Genomic DNA, 24,890 nt, shown 5'->3' on the forward strand with positions numbered 1-24,890 from the left:
ACTAACACATTTCAGCCAAGTTTCATAAAAAAACACGACTGTATTTTTAAACGTATAAATTCAAAGATTTGTTCTCAATTCAATAAAAAGCACCAAATAACCACAACCAGAGGTAGGCATGTATTGTATTAATTTTCATATTTTTTTATTGTATCACTTGTTGAATCACAGAATCCAGTAAGTCAGAAAGAAGCAAAACCTCTTGCTATAGGCAAGTTCCAAATGTAAAGAAATCCATATTTACAAAACCTGGCGATAAAAGTAAAGAAACCCAGGAAAGCCAAAAGAACATATGCTTCTGCTTCTTCTGGTTTTAATTCAACAAAGGTACAGATACACTGCAAAAAGCTATAACCAACCACTTAAGTGTCACAAAAATCTTTTCTACACAGAAACTTCTCTATGATGAAAAGAGATGGAACCCTCATAATTTCTATATTAAAATGGCCAAAATTGCTCAGGTAAAGAAAGAAAGACTCTCTCTCAAAAATATACAAAATGAAATATTAAAAATTGGTGTTAAGTCATACCTTCCTATTCTTTTACTTTTACTTACAAGCAGTTATGGCATGGTAAGAGGGTGACCAAATCGAAAGCCCTGGATTTTAATGCAAGCTCTACCACTTACTAAAGGATATTTGGCAAGTTGCTTAACCTTAATAAGTCTGTTTTCACATCTGTAAAATAGGATTAAAAGTATTTCCTTAGCTTACTTCAGGAAGTTGTTGGTGGTGATAAAAAACATATAAATGCTCTGTAAACTGTGTAAAGTGCTAATTAAACATTAGGCATAATTATTATTTTTAAAATGCAAGACCTCAGATACTCACACAAGTTCATAAAAATACTTGCAAGAGGATGTTTATCACATCATTATTTGTAACTGAAAAAAACTGGAAGTGACTCTAAAGTAAATATGATCCCAATATAATATTGCAAATTTCTAGATGAACACACAAGAAACATAAGTGGAACTTTATATACTTTCACTTTTCACACTTACCCTTATATACTAATTAACTAATTTTATAATGAACAAGCATAACTCTTCTAAATTTATTAACAAAATTTTGTTAAAGGAGGCTATATTGTTTTATTTAAAACCCAGTATTATGAAACAAATAAGCAATATATAAAAAAAAAATGAAACCCTACCATGTATTCTGAGGGAGCCATAAATTCAATAGTAGCATTTTGAACTTCAGGTCTTCTGTGAGGTTCACCATAGACTCTAGTCAATGGGTTGTACATGAATTCTTCAGGAACTATGTAAGTTAACAATACAGAATGATAAAACTGAAAGAATTGAGTTTAACAAACCTTGTATTTGGCCGTTTTCTTAATTCAGTAATTTAAAAATACTTCAATAAAGACTCTATGTTAAAGGATAAATATACACTTTGTTTTGAGCTTCATTCAAGTTCCCCATATACTGAACAATACTAAGTATGTCTTGCTTTTATAACTATAATCTGTGATTTTTTTTTCCTGTCATCTAATATCCTCTTCATCTTAATTCTTGATAAAACTGCTTTCCTAAAATAGCTTGAAGAGATGATAAAAACGCATTAAAAGCCAATTATTTTCTTAACTCAAGACTAAACTTTGTTTTAAATTTCACAATGATACAAGAATACTGACATTTGACTTAGAATATGTACAGACTCTGGCTGCTCCTAGAAAGCTATGGTAAGAATACTTCAATGATTGAATGAAGCCTAAGGATTTGATGAATTTCATTAATTACTTATATCTCTATGGAACATCATGTTCCTGCCACGAATAGCTCAAAGAGATAATTTTCTAAATTAATTATTATTGCATCATTCTTCCCGCTGTTTAGAAATTCGAATTCCTATACATACCAAAGGGCAAGCCATAATTCATGAAATGGTTCTGGGCTGCATATGAAAGTGACTTCGACCTTTATTATGATTTCATTTCATATACTGAAGCACATATACATAAGATTTTAAAGGTGTACTAAACACCATATATATATTTTCTGAATTATCATAGAGTAAAAAGAATGCTCATACTCTAGTCTCACAATCTTGTACTCTTAATCTATAATCCTATTAGAGTTTTGTTAATTAGATGATAGATACCTCCTCAAAAACAGCTACTGAAAGAGATCTCCTCAATTACTGAGAAAACTACATTTAACTAACCTAGCACTGTCCACCTCCCTTCATACAGCAGTGAATGAAGCTAATGGCAGCTATCCTGTGAGATTTATTTTCTTTTACCCTAGAAAAAAGGTATGAGACAATTTTTAAATAAAAATATTTCTTAAATAACAAGCTTAATTACCATGAAATATGTCATTTATTATACACCCAATAAAATAACTGTAAAAAAGTGGTATCCAAGTAATATTGTCACTTTTTTTTTCCCTTAAAAAGTATATAATTAGTCTATAGCTATGCTACCCTAAACAAGCTTGATCTCATCTGATCTCGGAAGCTAAGCAGGGTCAGGCCTGGTTAGTACTTGGATGGGAGACCACCTAGGAACACCAGGTACTGTAGGAGTAAAAAATAAAAAAATAAGGCATTGTAAACTGACAAGGTCCTTGTAATCCATGAGGTCGACCAAGGGTTGTCTCGTCTAAAAAACAAATATATAAATAAAATAAAGTATATATATGTAACTGTAAGTGCACTGAAAAAAGTTAACAGAAGCTATCTCTAAGTGGAAGAACTACAGGTAAATAAGACAGGGTTGTTTTGTTTTTTAAATTCACAGTTGTATTATCATCTGATTTCCCTACAATGCAAGTCGAAATTTTTTAATGTTTTGAAAAAAAAACATACCATCATTGACTCGGTAACATAAGTTACACTTCCATCTCCTTTGATCAAGAAAGCTGACAAAAGGGTTGATGTACGTCCTGCATGAACGGCATCTCACAATTGTACTGGAGGTAACCACAGGCAATTGCTGAAAAAACAGGACTAATTTTTTAAAGGCAGTGATCATCATGGCTAAAGGTCAAGCATTAATCATACCTTAAAAGAGAGTACTGGGATGTTATTATTTTGGAGAAAAAATCAAGGATAAAAAGATATTTCCAACGTACCGCACAAAAAAATTATGTACCAAAATATATTGATTTAAAATCCTATTTTTATCTGGGACTAGTCTCTTAAATTTTACCTTTTAAAAATATTTATTTTCTCTTTAAACATTTACATTGCAAAACCAACATAGTAAATTTACCATGTATTTTTGAGATGGGTAGCAAAGAAAGGACCAACACTCTAAAATAAATGACCAATGAAATATTTGGAAGTTTCTTCATGTTACATTAAGTGGCTAAGTTCTCATGAAAGAATTGTCACAAAGTAAGGTAAGGTTAAATTATATTTAAATACTCAAACTTTGCAATTATGTTCCTATTTGAAGTCATCCTACATATTAAAAATTATAAAGTCTCGATGTAAAAAAAAAAAATCAGTAAAGGCAATACAATCCTATCACCAAAAGAGGTTTGTTTTGGGAAAGTCGATTCACTTAAGCACTGATCCTCTCAAAAGTATGTAGTCATATGTCAAGAACCCAGAGCTTTAGGACAAAAATGGAAGAGCTTAATTTTTTTTAACAGCTTCTTAAAGCAAGAAATTTTACTCCAAGAATGGCAGAACTGGGAGACTGGGTAAATTTATTTTAATGGGTAAATAATTTATAACTTTTTAAAATAATATGGTTCATTTATTTTCTTTCAATAATATCTCTATTCTACTCAGTACCTCTTGGATTTTTCAAAAATATGCTTATTTTAACTCACTTTGAATGTGTTCGGTAATAAAATCTTTGGTTGAATTACAAAGGAATCTGTCAATAGTCAAAATCCTAAAGATAGCTTAAACAAATTCTATATGTGACTCTCACACTATTATAGAAAAGTTCTCACCACTAAGATATTTTTCCACAAGACATTTACATTTACTAGTGAAACATACCACTAGGTCTTTGAAAGGATGAAGCAGCAGTCCCAAAGGAAGTTTGGCTTTATTCAGTAAGGCCTGAGTCTGAGGAATGCTAGTCAGCGTGCATCGAAATAATCTATATTAAAGTAAAAACCACGTGTCAGTTCTTGCTATGATTATTTTTGGGCAAAAAAAAAAAAAAAAAAAAAAAGATTGAAATGGTACACATTTTAACACTGGATCAGAATAAAGTATTTCGACAGGCCCCCTCTCAAATTTTATCCCATTTAAATATTTCAGAGACAGTCAAAAGTTATAACCTTCTATTATATAATTAAAATAAAGTCTCTGCTTGTGCCTGAGATAGTACAGACTATCAAATGACCTATTATTTTTCTTTACACAAATCTAGAATACACTGGAATGACAAGGTAATGACCCAAATTTGCAACTGCAAAGTTTATTTCTAAAAAGTTCGGCTTTGCTGAAGGTTCTAAAACGCTATTTAAATATAACGAAATTCAATTTATCAGAAAATTTTCACCATAAACATTTAAACTTACAGTCAATTTTAAGGAAAAAAAAGAATATTATGTTTGTTCTGAAAAATAATTTAAAATGAGACCAAACAAAGGATTACATAGAATCAAATTCCCATACTTTGGACTTTGAAGAAACAATATAGCTACTAAAATGATAACGAATATCACAGTCTCATTAGAGCTTACAAGGGCAGCAATTAACATTTTAAATATCAAGTAAGCAACTAACACAGTTCTGTCTTCTGCGTACAGAACTACTTTTATAAATTAATATATTTGTACAACTTGTTCATAACACATGAAGCTCCAAAAAAATCTGGAAAACTTTTAGAACAAGTAAAATGACACATTTAGTCAAGAACACTGTTTGAAGCCTTACTCTGGGTTACAGTTGAGTTTCTGGATATCTTCATGCAAATTTGGAACTGGAGGCTGCAAAGGCGTTGATGGTAGCATGTTTCTTTCTTGAAGAAGATTGATAACTCTTAGCCCTTCTGGCTGTAGAGTTAGTCCACTCATGCTTGCAGTTAAATGGTTAGCACCTAAAGGAGTCTAAAGACATAATTTCAAATTAAGTAGGCTTTATATGCCTTCAGTTGAAAACAGAAGTATATAGGAACTTGGTTACTTAATTGCTCTATAAATAACAAAACTGTTATTTTTTTGTTCTGGAGATATGTAACAGAACAAAGGCCTTATGAAACATCCATTATCATTCTAATTGGTTAAAAATGTTCATTAACTTCCTAAAACTTTTTCATGTATATGCAGTTTAAACCAAAAAGTGGAAAACAAGTTAAAAAAAATCCTACCTGAGTAAAGGTCTGTGGCCCACTGGGGTAATTCAAGGAAGAGGGTGGCATTCCGACTGTGTTAGGTGTTGTTGTGTTCTGATAACCAGGTGGTAAGGAGGGATATGAATATCCAACACTTCGGCTCACTGTGGGATTCTTATTAGTAAGCTGTGGTGTTGCTAGAAACAAGGTAACTTATAAGTTCTATTTTATACTTCAGAATACTTTAAGCCAACACATATATCCATTAAATTATAGAAATTACAACTCCGAAATCCTTGGGTAATTTCATACTGTCATTTACCAATTTTGTAAAATAAGACAAACACTAGTAACAAAGTAATAGCAATGATTAAAATCTAGTTAATGCAGACAATAGCTACAAACACAAAAATAAGTTTGGCATAATTTTACTTTCATATGTAATAAACTTTGTATTGAGACTAACATTCTAATTCAAAAAACTTAATGAAACATACTAAATGTTCAAATGATTAAATAAATGTAAATAGATCTAACAGATGAAAATACTCTATAGTCATATCATAATATTAAAACCCATGATCTCAATTCTGAGGGGAAAGAAAAAACTAATAAAAAAAATTTGAATGCATGGACATTAAAAAATAATGCTAATGGTAGATATTGCTACAGGACATGATTATGAAGATTTGTTTCCTAAAATGAACAATATTAAAAAAAAAAACTTTCATAGCATCTCACCTAAGAAGCCACCACCTTCGATTTCATCATAACTATTGTGCACCATCGGAGACCCATTATTGCTATTTGATGTAATACCTAAGAAGGAAGTTTATTAACAATATTTAAATTAGAACAATTATTACAATTTTTGCAAGTTTGAGCTAATGTCTAAAATTTAAGATCCCTTTGCAACTCAACAACAAAAAAACCAAATAATCAAATTAAAAAATGGGCAGAAGACCTGAACAAATACTTCTCCAAAAAGGAAATACAGATGGCCAACAGACATATGAAAGGATGATCAAAGTCACTAATCATCAATAAATCAAAAAACAACAAGTGTTGGCGAGGATGCGGAGAAAAGGGAACTCTCAAACATTGTTGGTGGGATTGCAAATTGGTATAACCACTATGGAAAACAGTATGGAGGTTTCTCAAAAAATTAAAAATTGATATACTTTTGACCAAACGATTGCACTTCTGGGTATTTATCCAAAACAAACAAACAAACAGACAGACCCAAAACAATAATTTGAAAAGATCTATGCACCCCAATATTCATGGCAGCACAATTTATAATAGCCAAGATATGGAAGCAACCTAAATGCCCATCGACAGATGACTGGATAAAGAAATTATGGTTCATATATACAATGGAATATTACTCAGTCATTGAAAGAAAAAAAATGCAATCCTACCATTTGCAATGACATAGATGGACCTAGAGCTTATTATGCTGAGTGAAATAAGTCAGACAGAGAAAGATACATATCATATTATTTCACTTATAAGCAGTATCTAAGGAATAAAAAGAACAAACTAATCAAAAACAGAATCACAAATATAGTGGACAATTTGGTGATAACCAGAGGGGAGAGGGATAGGGAGGCTGGAGAATGGGATGAAGGGTTAAAGAAGTATAAATTAGTAGTTGATATTGGGCATGGAGATGGGGAACACAGCAGAGGGAATGCAGTTAGCATTATATGATGTCTAAGTAGAAGGCCAGGGGAGGGAGGGAGCAATTGAGTGGATCATTTTTGGAACATTATAGATGTCTACCAATGTACTGTATACCTGAAACTAATTTAAATAAATAAATTTATTTCTTTAAAAAATACCTTTGCAAATGACAGTTTAAACCAACAGCCTAAGAAAAATGTCAAATATTGAAATAAAAATTTCAAACAATGCAACTTTTTCAATATACGATTTAACAACATACAATATTAATTATACAATTTTTTCAATATGCAATTTAACTGATAATTTTATAAACTTCTAAAAATGACGGTCCTAGACCTGAAACAATAAAATGCATAGAAGAAAACATAGGAATGAAACCCAAGGACCTTGAACTTAAGAGGATTTTATGAATTTGACCCCAAAGGCAAGGGAAGTAAAAGCAAATATAAACGCATAGGACTACATCAAAAAAAAAAGCTTCTGCTCAGCAAAAGGAATCGTCGACAAGGTTAAAAGACAACTATCTCAATGGGAAAATATATTTGCAAGCAACACCTCCAATAAGGACCTAATATCCAAAATATGCAAAGAACTCATTCAACTCAATAACCACAACAAAAAACAATAATCCAATCAAAAATGGGCGGAGGACCTAGAAAGACACTTCTTCCTAGAGGACATACAAATGGCCAACAAACATATGAAAATATGCTCCAAATCACTAGCCATTAAGGAAATGCAAATCAAAACCACAATGAGATACCATCTCACACCTGTTAGAATAGCTATAATCAACAGGACAAGTAATAACGAATGCTGGAGAGGATGTGGAGAAATAGGAACCCTCATACACTGCTGGTGGGACTGAAAATTGGTACAGCCACTATGGAAAACAGTATGGAGGTTCCTCAAAAAACTAAGAATTGATCTACCATATGATCCAGCAATCCCACTTCTGGGTATTTACCCCAAAGACTTGAAAACCCATATCCAAAAAGATATTTGCACACCGATGTTCATAGCAGCATTATTCACATTGGCCAGGACATGGAAGCAACCAAAGTGTCCTACGATAGAGATTGGCTAAAGAAGCTGTGGTACATATATGCAATGGAATATTACTCAGCCATAAGAAGAGATAAAATACTGCCATTTGTGACAACATGGATGGATCTTGAGATAATCATGCTAAGCAAACTAAGCCAGACAGAAAAAGTTGAAAAATTACATGATATCACTTATATGTGGGATAGAAACCTAAAAGCAACAAATGAACAGGACAAACAGAGACTCATGGACATGGACTATAGACTAGTGATTACTAGAGGGTAGGGGGTGGGGAAAGAGGAAGGATGTAAATGGGGTAAAAGAGGGTCAAATATAGGGGGTTGGGGGAGGATGAAGTGGGTAAAGGGGATCAAATATATGGTAGCTGAAGGAAACTGGACTTTGGGTGGTAATCATATATAGATTTTAAATTATAATGTACACCTGAAAATTATATAATTGTATTAACCAATGTTACCCCCAATAAACTTAATTAAAAATAAAAAGAAAACCAAAAAATAAATAAATAAAATAAATAAAAATAAAAAGGTAGTCCTGTTCACCCAAACTTACTGGATATCGTTAATCAATGTCAGCGTAATAAAAAAATAAAATAGATTAAAAAAACTAAAAATTAAAAAATTAAAAAATAAATTTTAAAAAAGGATGGTCCTTTGTGGAGTTTATAAAATTATATACTATCTGAAAGATTTTAGCTGTTATGACAGCAGCATTAAAAACCTCTAAGGAAGAGTATACATTGAAAAAAATCACCCAAATCGATACTATTAAAAGATAAAATTATAAAATCCTTATTTAAAAAATATGGAATAAAGTAGAATCTAGAATTAATTTGAAGGTGAAAAGGTAAAATAAAATTTTAACTTATTCCCCCCTTCCCAGTTTAAAGAGTTAAATGCCAGGGACATCTACTTATAAAGAACAAAAGTTTATTTCTAGGTATATTTATGAATCCTAATTCAGATACAGAAGAAACTAAAAAATCAGTGAATAGCACCAACCTCTAACACCAAAGTACAAAGTGCTAACTTTAATAGCCATTATAATACTGAATAGGTAAGTTTAATGATTTCAATAAAGTCAGTAAATTCTTTCCAATTCTCAAGATCATCAGTTGATACAGAAAAACTTAGTAAAACTGTTTATAGAAACAAACAAAACCACTGTACATATTTTTAATTGGTTAAAATTTTAAATATTTATTGTAGCTTACTTTTCAAAGTTATAATATGGCAACCAGTGAGACACTGCTTTACCATTTGTAACTGTTCACACCATTCTTTCCAAACAATTCACAAGTTGGTTTTTTTTCCTACTCATAATTCTTAAAAAAAAAATTCAAGGAGAAAATACAAAAATGATAATATTTATAGTATTCAGTAGTAGAATATGGCAATGTTTTTCCCTCTCCTGTTTTCCTATTTCCAAATCTTGCTTCAATGGTTATTTTACAGGGAAAATCAAATTTCTTTACTAAATATTGTTTAAATTTATAAACATTTTAAAGTTACATCCCAAGACAATGCTTTAAAATATTTGATTATTTTATGTAAAACTTCAAAATGCTTGTATATTTAACTTTTTATTTAGACTTGTAAGTATTTGCTATTTATAATAATAGTGGCATTGAAAATTCTGCTTCCATGGAAAAGTGTCAATATATTAAAGGATAATTCTAACACCATGTCTAGAAAAGCAGAAATTCTCCTCTCTACTTCTTCTCCCAAAAAGCACCTAACTTTATAACCACAGAAACAAAAATAACTTAACAGCAATGTTTCCCAAACACTAGTCCCAGCATAGGCCAGTGGGATTCTGATGAACTTTTTAAAGCTCTGTATTTCTGAAAGTCTTCACTAACCAAAACTAGATTTTCTGAAAAAATATGAGTTGGATGCACGGAATTCAGATAATATTCATCCTTTTGCTCTATGTCAAAACTTTAGGACTTGACTAGATTTTTGCCATGCTTACCTTCTTGGTTGATAGCTGAATTAAATGAGGGCTGTGGCACAGCTCTATGTGATTTCTGAGGAGCTCTCACTGGAGGGGGTCCTCCGGTTGGAGGTGGCCCAATAGGAGCTCCTGGTTGAAAAGTGGTAGGCAGAGGCGGATTCACTAAGGGGGGTGCAGAACCTATGGAAACATTGGTTTTTCATGTGTCACTTAAGAATTTAAGACCAAAGCCAAAACATCTTTTTAATAATAAATTTTAAGTAACTTCCAAATTTACATTTTAATTATATTCCCCAATAAATTACCAGAAATGTTAATTCTGCAGGTCTATTACTTTTTAATTTATATGCATACTTTACACATTTCCAAGTCTCTCCTACCATGCTTCCTGTCAATTACTAAAGCAGTGTAATATGAAATCAGCATCGAGTCATTTATAGGGTAAATACAATACCTTATTTATTAATTTTCATTTACTGACCAGTTTCAACAGGCCATGTCAAATTCCAGTTGAATTTAACATGATTAAAATTTTATTAATGGTCTATTATCCATTCAATTAATATCAATTAGGTTTAAAGTTAGCTTATTAAAACTACAAAGTATTGTGATTACTCTAAATTTTCCAAGTTTTTTTTTTTTCATTTGCTTCATTTTTATTGCTGGTATAACCAGTTGAAAATGAGACTGTAAATTTGTACACTGTTCAATAACCTAGTAACAAAAGTAGTTTACTTTCAATAATGTTTAAATACTATACTAAGGACAATCCCTAAGCTTAAAAACCAGGAAACAATCCAAATTTTATGTATATACTTTACAAAACACTGCTATTGAAGAGGTGTTACTCTTGGGGAAATTCTTCTATGTGATAGCAAAAGTTCCAAAACCCACAACCACCAGTTCATTCAAGTCACCAATATTGTTCCAATCTTCTTGTTTGCCAAAGAAGAGAAACCAAGTTTACAAAGTAGATAAAATACTACTGGTAAGTATGTGACTTAAATTTTCATTCCAAGGTTTCTTTTATATTCTGAATTTATAAATGAAAGAATAAATGTTACTTATAGTACATTCTACAGTTAACCTTGTTTTTGTAAACTAATACAAATATAAAAACTTTCAATATGTTTCTTCAATAGTGTCCAATTCTCCAGGACCAAACTGAAAAATTACTGTATTACTAACCTTATAGCTCCCGACAAGACTAATCAGTGCCCTGTTGACAAAACTGAAGACAAAGATTACAGCCACGTAACTCCCTTATCGAAGAAGCACCCACATGTATCTTTGGCAATACAGACAAGTCAAAGGTACTAAAGGGCAAGGTACATTACCAACTCAGCATGAATCAAGATGTATGACACATCTGGCCACAAAGATGTAACAACCTAATGTTTAACAGAATATAACTGAAAGTATAGAGATTTTTCCACAGCTTTAAGAAAAATATCTTTGAATCTAAAAAATTTCATAACATAGACATTATTTTTTCAAGCTACATGATTCTTACTTATAACACTAACAACTCTAGAGTTTCAGAATCTGCCATCTAAGATCTCTAAATCTAATATAAGGATGCTAAAAGGTGGCCTATTAGGGGAAAAAAAAAGGAGAATTTTAATATGTGGACTAGAAACTTCATGCAATGTATAGTCTGAGATCAGAAAATCAGGCACCTACTATCAATTATAGGTTGAAAAAACAGGTAGAAAATGAGAAAAAAATTTTAGAGGTCTCATAAGAAAAAAGAAGGGTAGTCATATATTTATTTTAGGTCCATTTTATTAGTTTATATATCTTTCTCTTTTTATATGAACACTTTCATAAGTTTTGATACTTGGCTTATGTCTCTTTCACCACATCTATGCTGCAGGTGAGGTGCTCTACCTGAAGTCTTCTGTTATAGCTAAAAATATTTCAGATTATTGATCATGTGCTGTTAAAGAAGCTACATCTATCTATTCAATTATATTTTGTGGCTTTAGGTAAATTATTCAAGCCTCATGTTTCTTACTTGTAAAAGAGACTGTTGTGAATATTAAATAAGATAACACATATAAAAGTTTGGTAAAGTGCTACAAAATAATAAATATTTGATGTTACCTGTAATTATTAATGAAGTAAAACTAATAGTCATTCATTTCAAGTAACTGATGCTCACTCATGGTGTCAAATTAATAAGAATAAAAGTAATCAGAAGAATTTTGGTTCTAAAATGGTGGGTCAGAAGATTTCTACAAAGAAACGGTTTCTAGGAGTAGCCTTAATCTATACAAGGCCAAAATGCATTCATCAGGGCCGGTGGCTGGTCAAGAAGCTAAGAAAAATAAGCAGTTTCAGCAGTTAAAAAACTACAAGCCTGATGAAGTATATATAGTGTATAGATGCAGAAATACATGAGTATAAAAAGGTAACTACTGATATTACTGTTTCACCTGATTTTACTAGTTCATTTCCTTGAGAATGTCTGCTGAGCAGAATTAACCTGCAGATCCAAATACAGGATTTTAAATGCTTTTCAAAGTAACACTATTAATATTGGTAAGTGTATAAGACTAATTTTAAGAGAAAAAAAAAAAAAGGATAGTGAAATGAGTAAATGGACCTACTTTTGAACCAGATATAACCAAACCCTGAGTTTAAAAATAAAAAGATCGAAGTCAGTTTAATAATACATAGAGTTCTTCCCAAACTGCTGTATGGTTTCAACATAACCCCTTATCAAAACTCCAGTTGTCTTTTTTCACAAAAATTTTTAAGGAAATGCAAGGGACCCAGGACATCTAAAACAACCTTTAAAAAAGAAAAACAAAGTTGGTAGCATACTTCCCAAATTCAAAGCTCACTACAAAGCTACAGTAATCAAAATGTTCTGTACTGGTATAACAATATACTTACATATTCTGAACAGACATTTCTCCACCAAATACAGATAGCTAATAGACATATGAAAAGATGCTCAAGGACACTCATCATCAGAGAAATGCAGGTTGAAACCACAATGAGCTATCACCTTACATCTGTTGAAATGGCTACCATCAATAAATCAAAGAATAACAAATGTTGGCAAGGATGTAGAGAAAAGGGAACTCTTATACACTGTCGGTAGGATTGCAAATTGCTCAGCCACTATGGAAAACAGTCTTGAGGTTTCTCAAGAAATGAAAGATCAATATACCTTTTGACCCAGCAATTGTACTTCTGGGTATTTATCCACAGAAAACCAAAACAATAAATTGTAAAGATCTGTGCACCCCTATGTTCATAGCAGCACAATTTACAATAGCTAAGATATGGAAGCAACCAAAATGTCCAGCAACAGACAACTGGATAAAAAAGTTATGTTCATATATATATAATGGAATATTACTCAGCCATTAAAAAATGAAATCCTACCACTTACTATGACATGGATGGACCTAGAGGTTATTATGCTGAGTGAAATAAGTCAGAGAAAGATAAATACCATGATTTCACTTACGTGCGGAATCTAAGGAACAAAAATAACAAACTAATCAAAAAAACAGACTCATAAAAATGGAGGTCAATCTGGTGACAGCCAGAGGGGAGGGAGGTTAGGGGGCTGGGAGAATTGGGTGAAGGGTTAAAAAAAGTACAAATTAGTGGCTGATAGATGGTCACAGGGTTGGGGAGCACGGCATAGCAAATGCAGTTAGCATTAATGTAATGGCTAGGTGGAGAGCCAGAGGAGAGAAAGCAATTAGGGGGATCATTTCATAAACTATATAAATGTCTAACCAATGTACTATATACTTGAAACTAATAATAAATTTTTTTAATTAAAAAAAAAAGAGAGATACACTTATAAATCAATGAAATAGAATTCAGAGTCCAGAAATAAACCCTTACATATATAATCAATAGATTTTCAACAAAGGTGCCAAGATAATTAAATGGAAGAAAGAATAGTCTTCCTTTCAATCCTGAGACAACTGTATGTCCACATGCAAAAGAATAAAGTAGAACCCCTAACACCATATACAAAAATTAACTCAAAATTCATCAAAGACCTAAATGCGAAGCTAAAACTATAAAATTCTTAGAAAAATACATATATAAAAATCTCTGTCCACTGCTTTCTGACTGTAGTTGTGTTCAATAACATTCCTCATTCCAGAAGCATTATCTGTTTTGACCTCCAGGATCCTACAGTTTCTAGGGCCAAAAACTGTCTAAGCCATGACAAAAAAATAACCTCAGATCAAGACCAAAGAGAGACCACAGGGATTGAGCTTCTCTAGAACACAAGATGCAATCAGTTAATAAAAATAATGGCCAATCCTTAAGGAAATGGTTCTGCATACATACCTGATTCCCTGAAATATAATGAGTAACTCAAAGAAACACAGAGGATATCTTCAGAGGAAAGAAGTAAAGCAGGAACAACCTATGATTTTAAGTTAACTCAAAGGTTAAAGGATTAATTTACTTAGAGATTAACAATGATTTTACAAATTAATAGTGTTTTTATGTGGTTTTAAGGCTTGAAATATGAATTCAAGCATCTAAACAAGCATAAATTTCCAATTTCTATATTTTGAGCTCTCCTAGAAGAACTCTACCTGGTTTTATGAAGTTGTTTTGAAGTGAAGGATCTCCAGAAGAAATATATTGATGAGTTGCTGTCAAATTTGTATGCCCAGACATAGTTGGTCCAGATGACGCACGAGGATAATGGTTTGTCTGTGATCCTGCAGATGGGTAGTTATGTTGCCAATTCAAAGGTGGTGGTACGTTGGCTCCAGGAAGAAAGGTACCAGAAGGCATTGGTGTAGTAGTTGTGTTCTGAGAAGCAGATTGTGGCATTCGGGGAACAGGACCACTATGGAGTGAAGGTGTCACTGGATTAGAAGCCACAGGTGGTCTATAAAGAGTCTGCCCAGGTCCCTGATAATTACTTAATGGAGATACAGTCTGAGAACCACTACAGGTAGACTGTCCAGAGACTGGATTCAAAGTTTTTGCCGGTATTAGATGAGGGTAGGATCCTGGTAGCTGAGAATTGTATCCTTGGCTCACTGACACTTGTGAAGACATCAGTGCATTTTGGATAGGACCTTTCAATAAGAGGACGAAAAATCAGTCTTGCAAACAAATAAAGCAATAGTTTTAAAAATACAGTAAAACATGGTATTCTTACAACTCAACAACAAAAACACAACCCAATCTAAAAATGAACGAAGGATTAAATAGACATTCAAATGTAGTTCCAAAGAGATATGTAAATACCCAGTAAATACACGTAAAAATGCTCAACATTATTAATTATTAGAGAAATGCAAATGAAAACCACAATGATATACCACCCACTCCAACGAGGCTAAAATGAAAAATGGAAAATAACGAGTGCTGACAAGAATGCAGAGAAACTGGAACCCTCATACATTTCTAGTGGAAATGCATAATGGTGCAACTATATTGGAAAAAAAGCCTGGCAGTTCCTCAAAATGTTAAACATAGTTATTACATAATCCAACGATTCCACTCAGTCTCCATAAAAACTTGTACACAAATATTATAACATCATTATTCATAATGGCAAAAAGTGGAAACAACCTAAACGTCCATCAAGTGATGAATAAACAAATGAAGTAAATCCAGACAATGGAAATTTTTTTGCTTTTTGTTTTTGGGGTTTTTTTGTTGTTATTTTGATTTTTTGTGGCACTGGAATATTATTTGGTCATAACAAGGAATGAAGTAATGATGACATGCTACGATATAAATAAACCTTTAAAATATTACGCTAAGTAAAGATATTAGTGACAAAGGGCCATCCATACATTATATAATCCATTTATATGAAAAGTATAGAAGAGGAAAATCCACAGACACATAGGTAGATTTGTGGTTGCAGTGGCTAGGAGGAAGAGGGAATGGGGAGTGACTTATGGGTATAAAGTTTCTTTTTGGAATGATAAAAATATTCTAAAATTGATTGTAGTGTTGGTTGCAAAACTACAAATACACTAAAACCACTGAATTGTTCACTTTAAAGCTATTATTTAAAAAACTAATCCTTAGAATCACCGCTTCTACTCAGGAATATACTATCATTTCTGTCCATAAAATCAGACAAAAAAGGAAGTAAGATGAATCTTTTTAAAATAGATGGCATTCATACAAACTTAATTTCTTTGGACTTTTTACATTTAAAAGATATAAAAAGAAAATATTTATCCTCCCTTTATATCTCCTCAATCCATGTAACCAATGTACAAATGTCATCAGACTAATTTGAGTCTTATCATAATTTCTATAATGTTTATACAAACATGCATAAGCATATGTATCTAGGTAAATTGGGAAACCTACAAAAGCACATATAGCTATATTGTATGGAGTTAGGGGGGAGGGAGTTAGTCTACATACATAGGCTCTACAAAACAAAAAATATGGGTACCTTCCAGGAGAAAAGAAATAGATCTAAATGTGTTAGTTACAGCATTGTTTATAATAATGAAAAACTGGAAACAAATGAAGTGTGCATCAACAGATTAAATTATAGATTAGTCACACAATAGTCTATTAATAAAATGAACAGATGTACACCTACCAACAGGAATAAATTACAAAAAGAATAAAGAGAAAAAAAGAAGTTAGAGAAGTATGATACCTTTCTTATAAAACTCTTTATCATGAAAAACTTCAGACAGACACAAAAATAAGACTACTCTATGCAGTCTCCCACAAAAAACTGAAATGTTGAATAGAATTACATTTGATTATATATTTTGGATTGTTGACATTTTTATGATAGTAAAATTTCTATTTAGAAACATGATCTATCTCTCCATGTATTTAAAATTTATTTTATGTCTTCCAATTATATTTCATGCTTTGTTCATAAAGAAGTTTTATACTTTATTTAAATTAAATTTTGTTGATTATTGCTTGGTATTTTGTAGCTTGTAAATACTATGAATAGAATATTTAACTTCGTTTCTAACTAGCTAAAGAAAAAGCTATTGATTATTCAAAGTACCATAAATGCCAACTATAAGGTGAGATTTTCCTCGAAAAGAATTTCTCAAAAAAGAAGTTATATATAAGTCTCCACGAAGGTTCTTCTTGTACAAGAATGCTTTGTCATAAGGGATTGATACTATTTTTCAAACAGTAGATAATAATCCAATAATGGGTTATAAAATCAATGTCTTACAAATTATCTTTTATGTAATGAAATAGAAGATAGTTAAGAACGAATATATCACAGCACATTACATGTAATAAAGGCAAATATTGTGTAGTGTCATTTATAAATAGACATGCATATAGGAAACCCTTCAAAATGTCTTTTTATTATAGATTATTATGAAGTCTGAAAGCCACGTGACCAACTGATACCTTTGAGTCTTCCCTTATGTCTTATTTATTCCTCACACATCCCTTTTAACTTTCACATTACCTCTATGATTTATTCCCTATACACCCCTTTTACCTTTCACACAGTATCTTTTAAAACACAGATCACATCAACTCCCCTACTGAAATCTTCCAAAGTCCTTATTTTGTTCATAAGAGCCTCTATGTCCCTGACTTCCTGTCTGGTCTCATTTCCTACTTTCTCTCTTTTAAAAAAATATTTGACATTCATTTTATTTTAATAAAACAGTACCAAGACAATACTTACGTTCTTCTGATCTGGTAATAAGTATACTGTATTCTTTGGATTCTATTTGTTTTGTTTGCTTTCCAGGCATATTTTAGTATAAAGTTTAATTTATCTGTAAGGTTTGGTTAAACATAGAGTATGTCAACTCAGACAAGTGGTCATTTTGAACCACAGATTGACTCAATTTGTCTTTATTATATTAATCAAGCATGGTTCTTATCTCTTAGGCCCCTCCAGTTCTAATTTGATTATATTACTAATTAATAATATTTGTTCATCTGTATAGTTCAAGGAGTCTTTTTAACTGATATCTCTAACTCTGGAGAGGTGGCTCTGTACCCTGTACTTAAGCCAATTTGGAAAAGATTTGCAGTTCCAAACAAGCACACATCTTTACAATTCTAGCTGATAACAGTTTACTGCACCAAAATTAATAAATAATTTCTACTAGTGACTTAAAGCCCCTTTTAAATATGTGTGATGGAATCCCTCTTGAGTGCAGTAAACACCTATGGTAAGGTCACTATGTCAACTGACATCAGTTACTCCATTTCATAGCCAAAAGCCTTTACTAGAAGGCTATTCAAAGAATTTTCTATTCTCCTTCCTCTCTGCTCAGCTCCAGCCACACTCGGCTTCTTAATGTTCCTTCAACAAGCTTAAATATACCTCCACCATAAGGCTCCTCACTTTTTACTCTGCCAAGAACACTCTTTCCCTAGATAATATCACTCCATCTCTTCATTCAGGTCTCTTTCAGATATAATCTCCTCAAAAAGGCATGACCTTAAAGCCATTTTTAAAATACCACCTCTTTCATTCTCTTTCCTTCTGACCCTGCCTATTTTTCTTTCCAGTGTTTACCTGACACTGTTATTTATTTATAGTGTGTCTACCTCACTTATAACATAAGCTCCATGATGGTAGGGACTTTTTTATTCACTACTGTAGTGTGAACACCTAAAATGTGCATATCACATAGTTGATACTCAATGTTTGTTGAATGAATCAAATATTTATCATAGCAGTCTCTCATTTTGAACAAAAGAGTACTATCTGGGGAAAAGTGAGAATCAACTTTAATAAAGTCTAGTTTCAATTGCTATAGTGATCACCTGATGAGATCCCTTAAAATTATTCCACAATACAGAACTATAATGTTGACTATTTAGGACTAAATTTAGGAAAAATTTAGTCCTAAAGACATTAGGTAGGGTAAGCATCTACACCTGGGGGAAGTTGGAGCAGAGTGAGGGGGAAGCACCAGCAATGAGAGAGAATGGTTACATACAGGGAAACTGACCAAACAAATGAACCTAAAGGTGGTGGGCCTACTTTGGGGTTATAATTGAAACTCATGGATTTCAATATATATGTAGATCCTCTAGCTCCATCTACTGAGACTGGGAGCAGAGACATTCTAATTGCATTGATCACATTTAGTACTGAAATTTTGGTTTCTAAATGCTATTCGCCACTGAAAGGAATCACAGATGACTCTTGAGTTTGGAAGTACAAGATGAGCCTGCAACACCTTATTATGCCAAAAAGCAAGGAAGTGCCCAAGAATAATAAGACATGACAAGAGAACAAAGAAAATAGCTAGAAGCAGGCACCCTCAGGCGAAATCTGAGACATAAACATCAAAATAAATAATGCTAATAGATTATAACCCACTGAAAAAAGTCCACACCAATACAAATGAATGAATTAAAAGTCTAACAAGAAATGAGATATTTACATAGTCTCAAAGTACATCCCTATAAAATACTAATTACGAAGGGAAAAAAGGAACAATTTTACTGTAGAGAAGCTTGACAGACACCCCCTAAATCAAGTAATTAAGGTGAGTACCACCAACTGGAAGTGGTTCCGTAGTGTACCAGTCAGCACATCTGCTTTACATGTCCTGGGAAGGTCCTGGGTTCATATCCCAGTGGAGCCACGGTCCATGGTCTACGGCCATGCCACCCTGAACAAGCCAAATGTCTGATCTCGGAAGCTAAGCAGGGTCAAGCCTGGTTAGTACTTAGATGGGAGACCACCTAGGAAGATCACGTGTTGTAGGCATAAATAACAATAATAATAACAACAATAATAAATTGAACATCATCAGTATTGGAAAAAAAAGAAACCATGTGCCACCTGATAGGATGTAATAAGAACAGAGCATTTGTTCCAATACAATACTGCTATAGTGCATAATCAGAATCTAACCATGAAGAAGTATCAGACAAGCCAAAATGAGAAACTTCTATAAAATGACTAGTCCTTTTCAAAAGCACTTGGGTCATGAAAGTCAAGGAAAGACTAAGGAACCGTTCCAGACTGAAGGGCACTAAAGAAACGTAACAATCAAATGCTACGTGTGATTCTGGACTGGATTTTTTATTTTTATTTATTTATTTTTGCTATGAAAGGGTTTATTAGGACAACTGGTGAAACTTGAATGGGGTCTGAGGATTAGATGATAGTAAGGCATTAATGTTGATTTTCTAATTTTGATAGTAGTAGTTATTTAGAAAAATTTTCTCATTTGTAGGAAATACAAACTAATAGTTGGGTGTGATGGGACATCATGTCAGCAACTTACTCTCAAATGGTTCAGGGAAAAAAATTTCTTGATATATCTGCAACTTGTGTATAAATATGGGATTGTTACAAAATAGAATGTTTAAAGCAATCCAGTTATATTGTAGAGACCACAAATCACACCAACTTAAGAAATGAGAAAGGCTAATAAGAGCTTAGGGTAATATTTCTAGGGACAGCGTCTCACTCAAAATCAAAGTGTAGTATATCAAACAACTTAAAAAGAAGTGAAAATTATCTACTCTGGAAAGCTGTTCTAGTAATGATGACAACACTGATGTCAGAGGTGAATGTGAAAAATCATACAAGTTACCAATTCACAAGTACTAGGATGGCTATAATCAAAGACTGACAATAACAAGTGTCAAGGATGTGGATAAACTGGAAGCTCCAATACGTTGCTAGTCAGGATGTATAAAATGCTACAGTCACTTTGGAAAACAATTTTGTAGCTTCTCAAAATGTTAAAGAGAGAGAGATATCATATGATCTATCAATTTCATGCCTGGGTATATACCCAAGAAAACTGAAAATATATGTCTGTGAAAGTTCACAGTAGCATTATTCATTATAGCCAAATAGTGGAAATAACTCAAATGCCTATCAACAGATAAATGAACAAAATGGGGTATAGCCAAACCATGGAGAACTATTGGGTCATAAAAGGAATGAAGAAGTTGATACATGTGACACGGATGAACTTGACAATAGTATGCTAACTTAAAGAAGCCAATCACAAAAGACCATATATTATGTGATTCCACTTATATGAATTATCCAGAATAGGCATATCTATAGAAATAGAAAGTAGATTAGTGATTGCCCAGGGTTTGGGATTTAGAGACAAATGAAGAGTGATTATTTATGGGTTCGGGGTTTGGAGAGGGGTAATGAAAATGTTCTAAAATCAATTTGGTGAGGATTGCACAACTCTGTGAATATACTAAAACCAATGAATTAATTGTATACTTTATTTAAATAGCTGAGTTGTACTGTATGTGAATTATACCTCAGTAAAGCTGTTAAAAGTGACAAACAAAAAAAGAAGAAACATTCTAAATGTTCATTAACTAATAAATAAACAAAATAGGATTTATTCATACAATGGAGTATTATTTGGCAATAAAAATAAAGTACAGTTGACTCTTAACACGAGTTTAAATTGTGCGGGTCCACTTATATGTGGATTTTTTTTTTCAATAAGTACAACAGACGTATTTCTCCTCCTTATGATTTTAATCATTTTATTTTCCCTAGCTTTACTGTAAGAACACAGTATATAACACATATAATATGCAAAATATGTGTTAATCAGCTGTTTATGTTATCATAAGGCTTCCTATCAACAGTAGGCTATTACTAGTTACATTTGGGAGAAGCCAATAGTTAATATGCAGGGTCAATTGTACTAATGAATGCTACGATATAAATGCATCTTGAAAATATTATGCTAAGAGAAAGGCAGTCGCAAAAGCTGATATATTATATGATTCCATTAATATGAAATGTCCAGAACAGGCAAATCTATAGAAATGCCAAGTAGTTTAGTGTTTATTGCTGGCAGGTAAAGGGATGGGGCACAGAGACTCAGTGATAATGGGTATGGGATTTCTTTTAGGGGCAATATTATTTTACAATTCAGTTGTGGTTAGTGGCACAACTTTGTGAATATACTAAATAAAAACATTCGATTGTAAACTTTAATGGGTGAATTGTATGATATATGAATTGTATCTCAATAAATTGTTTTTAAAACAAGGAGAATAATTTATTCAATTCATATAACAGTTACTTCTGGAAGAGAGAAAGGGGATGTGATAAGACTCATAAGGGTTTCAGAGGTGCTGGTTAAATTCAAATGCAGTGAATACAGAAGAGTTCATTTTATTATTTCCCTTTAAAGTTTTATACAATTTGTTTATTTTAAAATAAACATTTCAAAAATCAAGAAGGTGCAAGAATTTAAATAAAATTATTTCATGAGTATAGAAGTAGAAAATTAATGTTTCTAACATAACATTCTAAAAAACAAGCAAATATCTTTAAATACAAAGTTTAAAGGTGCATGTGTTAGTAAAATATAAAACATTAAATATTACAAATAGTCATCTGATCAATTCCATCCACAGCCCTAAAATTTGATACTTTCAAATGACCTGGAAAAAACTGGGGAAGAAGAAATCTTACTGGGAAAATGAAACATTGCCCTATTTTAGATTTACCTTATATTTAAGCATATATAGTTTTTCAATCTAGAATGCTAAACAGACTAAATTTTATTGTCAAGATATCATCTTAACTTCTCTGGACACAAAATAAAATTTATCTCCCTCATAAAGCCTGGCACCATTCTAACCCAAAGATTTGATTTGGTTCCCTCTCCTATTTAATTGTTAAAATTTAGAGGATTATAGAAGATCAGAAAAATTAGACTGGCAAAATCACTCACCCTTCCAAACAAGAAAAAAAAACAAAAACAAAAAACCCACTGGGACCAAAAGGAACAGTTAAATAAACTCATTTAATCCTGGATCCCAGCAAATATACTGTCTTCACTGAGAACATTTCAGGCTAATTTCTGAACCTATTTATTTATAATTAGGTTTTTGTTGTTGTTGTTTTTTACTGATCCCAAAGACTCTGAACAAAGTAACAAATTTATAAATATAAAATGTAGCATGGTAATCTGGAGAATTGTTTAAAGTATTTAAATGGTGACCCTGGGCTCAGGATCGTTTTAAAAGGAGGAGACTAAAAGATTGCACAATGAGAAATCACCAATGTGGAATGCTAAATCTGTTGTTTAGAAACTAGGGAGTATTCTGGGTACCATAAGACTGATCTATACTCTGTACATACTTGGAAAGCAGCTAAATATTGTGACTATCTTACCATACACACAGGCTTAAAAAGGTTTCGCCTTCCCTAATTTTATTCCCTCAATGTTTACATGACCCATTTATACAGTCATCTTGAATCCTAGGAAGAAAACATAGGTAGAGAAGAAGAGAAGCATAACTAAGTTCAATTATATCTCTGGCTGATCTGCAAAACATCAAATCAGAGGGATATGTTCTGGGAAATTAACTACTTATGATTCCTGAGAATACTTTGCTTATATATATATGATTTATCAAACACAACAGATGAATTACAGAATCTGCATATTCTAAAGAAGTCTAAAGATTCTGGTATCCTGAGAAATCCCAGGCTTAGAGAAGCTAAACAACTTGGCCCAAATCACACCACAAGTGAGCATAGTTCACTGAACTCCCAGTCATTTTCTATATATTCAAACTCCATACTGTGATACATATTCAACGTCTGGGACTTACTATAGAAAACTATCTAAAGGAAGGTCACTCTACAATCAACTTTCTGATAAGTACAAGGTCACTCTATATAAAACATATATGGAAAGAGGCATTATAAAGTAGTGATTAAGAGCACTGACTAGAACAACTAAGATCAAATTCTGATCTTGAAATTTAGTAACTGTTTGTCCTTGAGCAAGATATTTAACTTTGCTAGACCTCAGTTTCCTCATCTATAGAATGGGAATAGTAATAGCACCTAAACTATAGTGTTGATGTGTATGGTAGGCAACAAAATGACCCCTCAAATATGTCCCAGTCCTAATTCCTGGAACCTGTGATATGTTAGGTTACACGGCAAAAAAAGAATTAAGGTCGTAGATAGAATTAGAGTTGGTAATCGACTCACCTTGAAATGGGAAGATTAGGTTATCAGGGTGGACCCAACGTAATCACAAGGGTGAAGGAGGGAGGCAGGAGAGTCAGGGTCAGAGTGATGCTAAGTGAGAAAGATGACAGGACGCTGCTAGCTTTGAAGAGGGTAGAGGACCATGAGCAAAGGAACAGGGAGAGCCCCAAAAGGTGGAAAAGGCAAAAAACTGGTTTCTCTGTTAGAGCCCACAATAAGGAATGCAGCCCTATTTCAGACTTCTGACCTCCAGAACTATAAATTGTGTTGTTTTAAGCCACTATGTTTGTGATAATTTGTTACAGCAGCAATAGGAAGCAAATGCCATGTGAGAATTGGTATTTAGGTGAAACATTTATAATGGTATTTTTCATATAGTTAGTAGTCAATAAATGTTTGCTACTGTCATCATCTAAGAAACATGTATTTGTGTTCTTAGCACTGCAACACTCACCAATATTTCTGTTATTAGTAAACCAAATAATTTCATCTGAACTAATATTTTTTTCCTAGTCTTTCATTGAAAGACTGATCCTTTAAGCTAATGATTCATTTTACTCCAATGGTTAAGAACATTTGATTCATTCCCCGATTGAGAAGACATTTTACTAAGTATCTTCCGAGGATACAAAGGTGAGTAAAGTTCACTCTATCCCTGCCCTCAAGTAGCTCACAATCCAGATAGGAAGACGAATTTTTGATTTAGCATCTCACCTCATACATCGAAATACACTCTGATCACTTTAAGAGTTGACCAACTGAAACTATAAGTACAACAAATTGATGCCACTGCATGAGTACAATTTGTGGGTCAGTAACTAAAAATAAGGGTTTTAAGAAAGCAATGGAAAGCTTACTGCAATGCTAGGAATCAAAGTAAAGATAAGGGGCAATTTCAGGATCTACAAGACATTTATGAAATGTGATGCAGAAACAGCAAAGACATGGACTAACTACTAACAAAAATTAGGAT

At 32.5% G+C, this 24,890-nt stretch overlaps 1 protein-coding gene and 1 pseudogene across 3 annotated transcripts in view; one reads left to right on the forward strand and one right to left on the reverse strand.

Moving 5' to 3' along the window:
• The window catches only part of SEC24A (SEC24 homolog A, COPII coat complex component), a 57,725-nt gene that overhangs the window by 28,818 nt on the left and 4,017 nt on the right, over positions 1-24,890 (reverse strand). For 2 of the 3 annotated variants that reach the window (XM_016137670.2, XM_016137671.2), the window contains exons 2-9: positions 14,550-15,044; positions 9,982-10,143; positions 5,992-6,069; positions 5,287-5,447; positions 4,854-5,026; positions 3,966-4,068; positions 2,817-2,943; positions 1,156-1,265 (exon numbers count right to left, since the gene is read on the reverse strand). In XM_016137670.2, the coding sequence (XP_015993156.2) occupies positions 1,156-1,265; positions 2,817-2,943; positions 3,966-4,068; positions 4,854-5,026; positions 5,287-5,447; positions 5,992-6,069; positions 9,982-10,143; positions 14,550-15,044 (1,409 nt within the window). The remainder of the gene's footprint in view (positions 1-1,155; positions 1,266-2,816; positions 2,944-3,965; positions 4,069-4,853; positions 5,027-5,286; positions 5,448-5,991; positions 6,070-9,981; positions 10,144-14,549; positions 15,045-24,890) is intronic. The other variant, XM_036224288.1, reaches the window with a different exon arrangement.
• LOC118606052 lies at positions 2,416-2,534 on the forward strand (annotated as a pseudogene).

This window comes from Rousettus aegyptiacus, unplaced genomic scaffold (assembly GCF_014176215.1).
Source record: "Rousettus aegyptiacus isolate mRouAeg1 unplaced genomic scaffold, mRouAeg1.p scaffold_m13_p_7, whole genome shotgun sequence".
Lineage (NCBI taxonomy): Eukaryota > Metazoa > Chordata > Mammalia > Chiroptera > Pteropodidae > Rousettus > Rousettus aegyptiacus.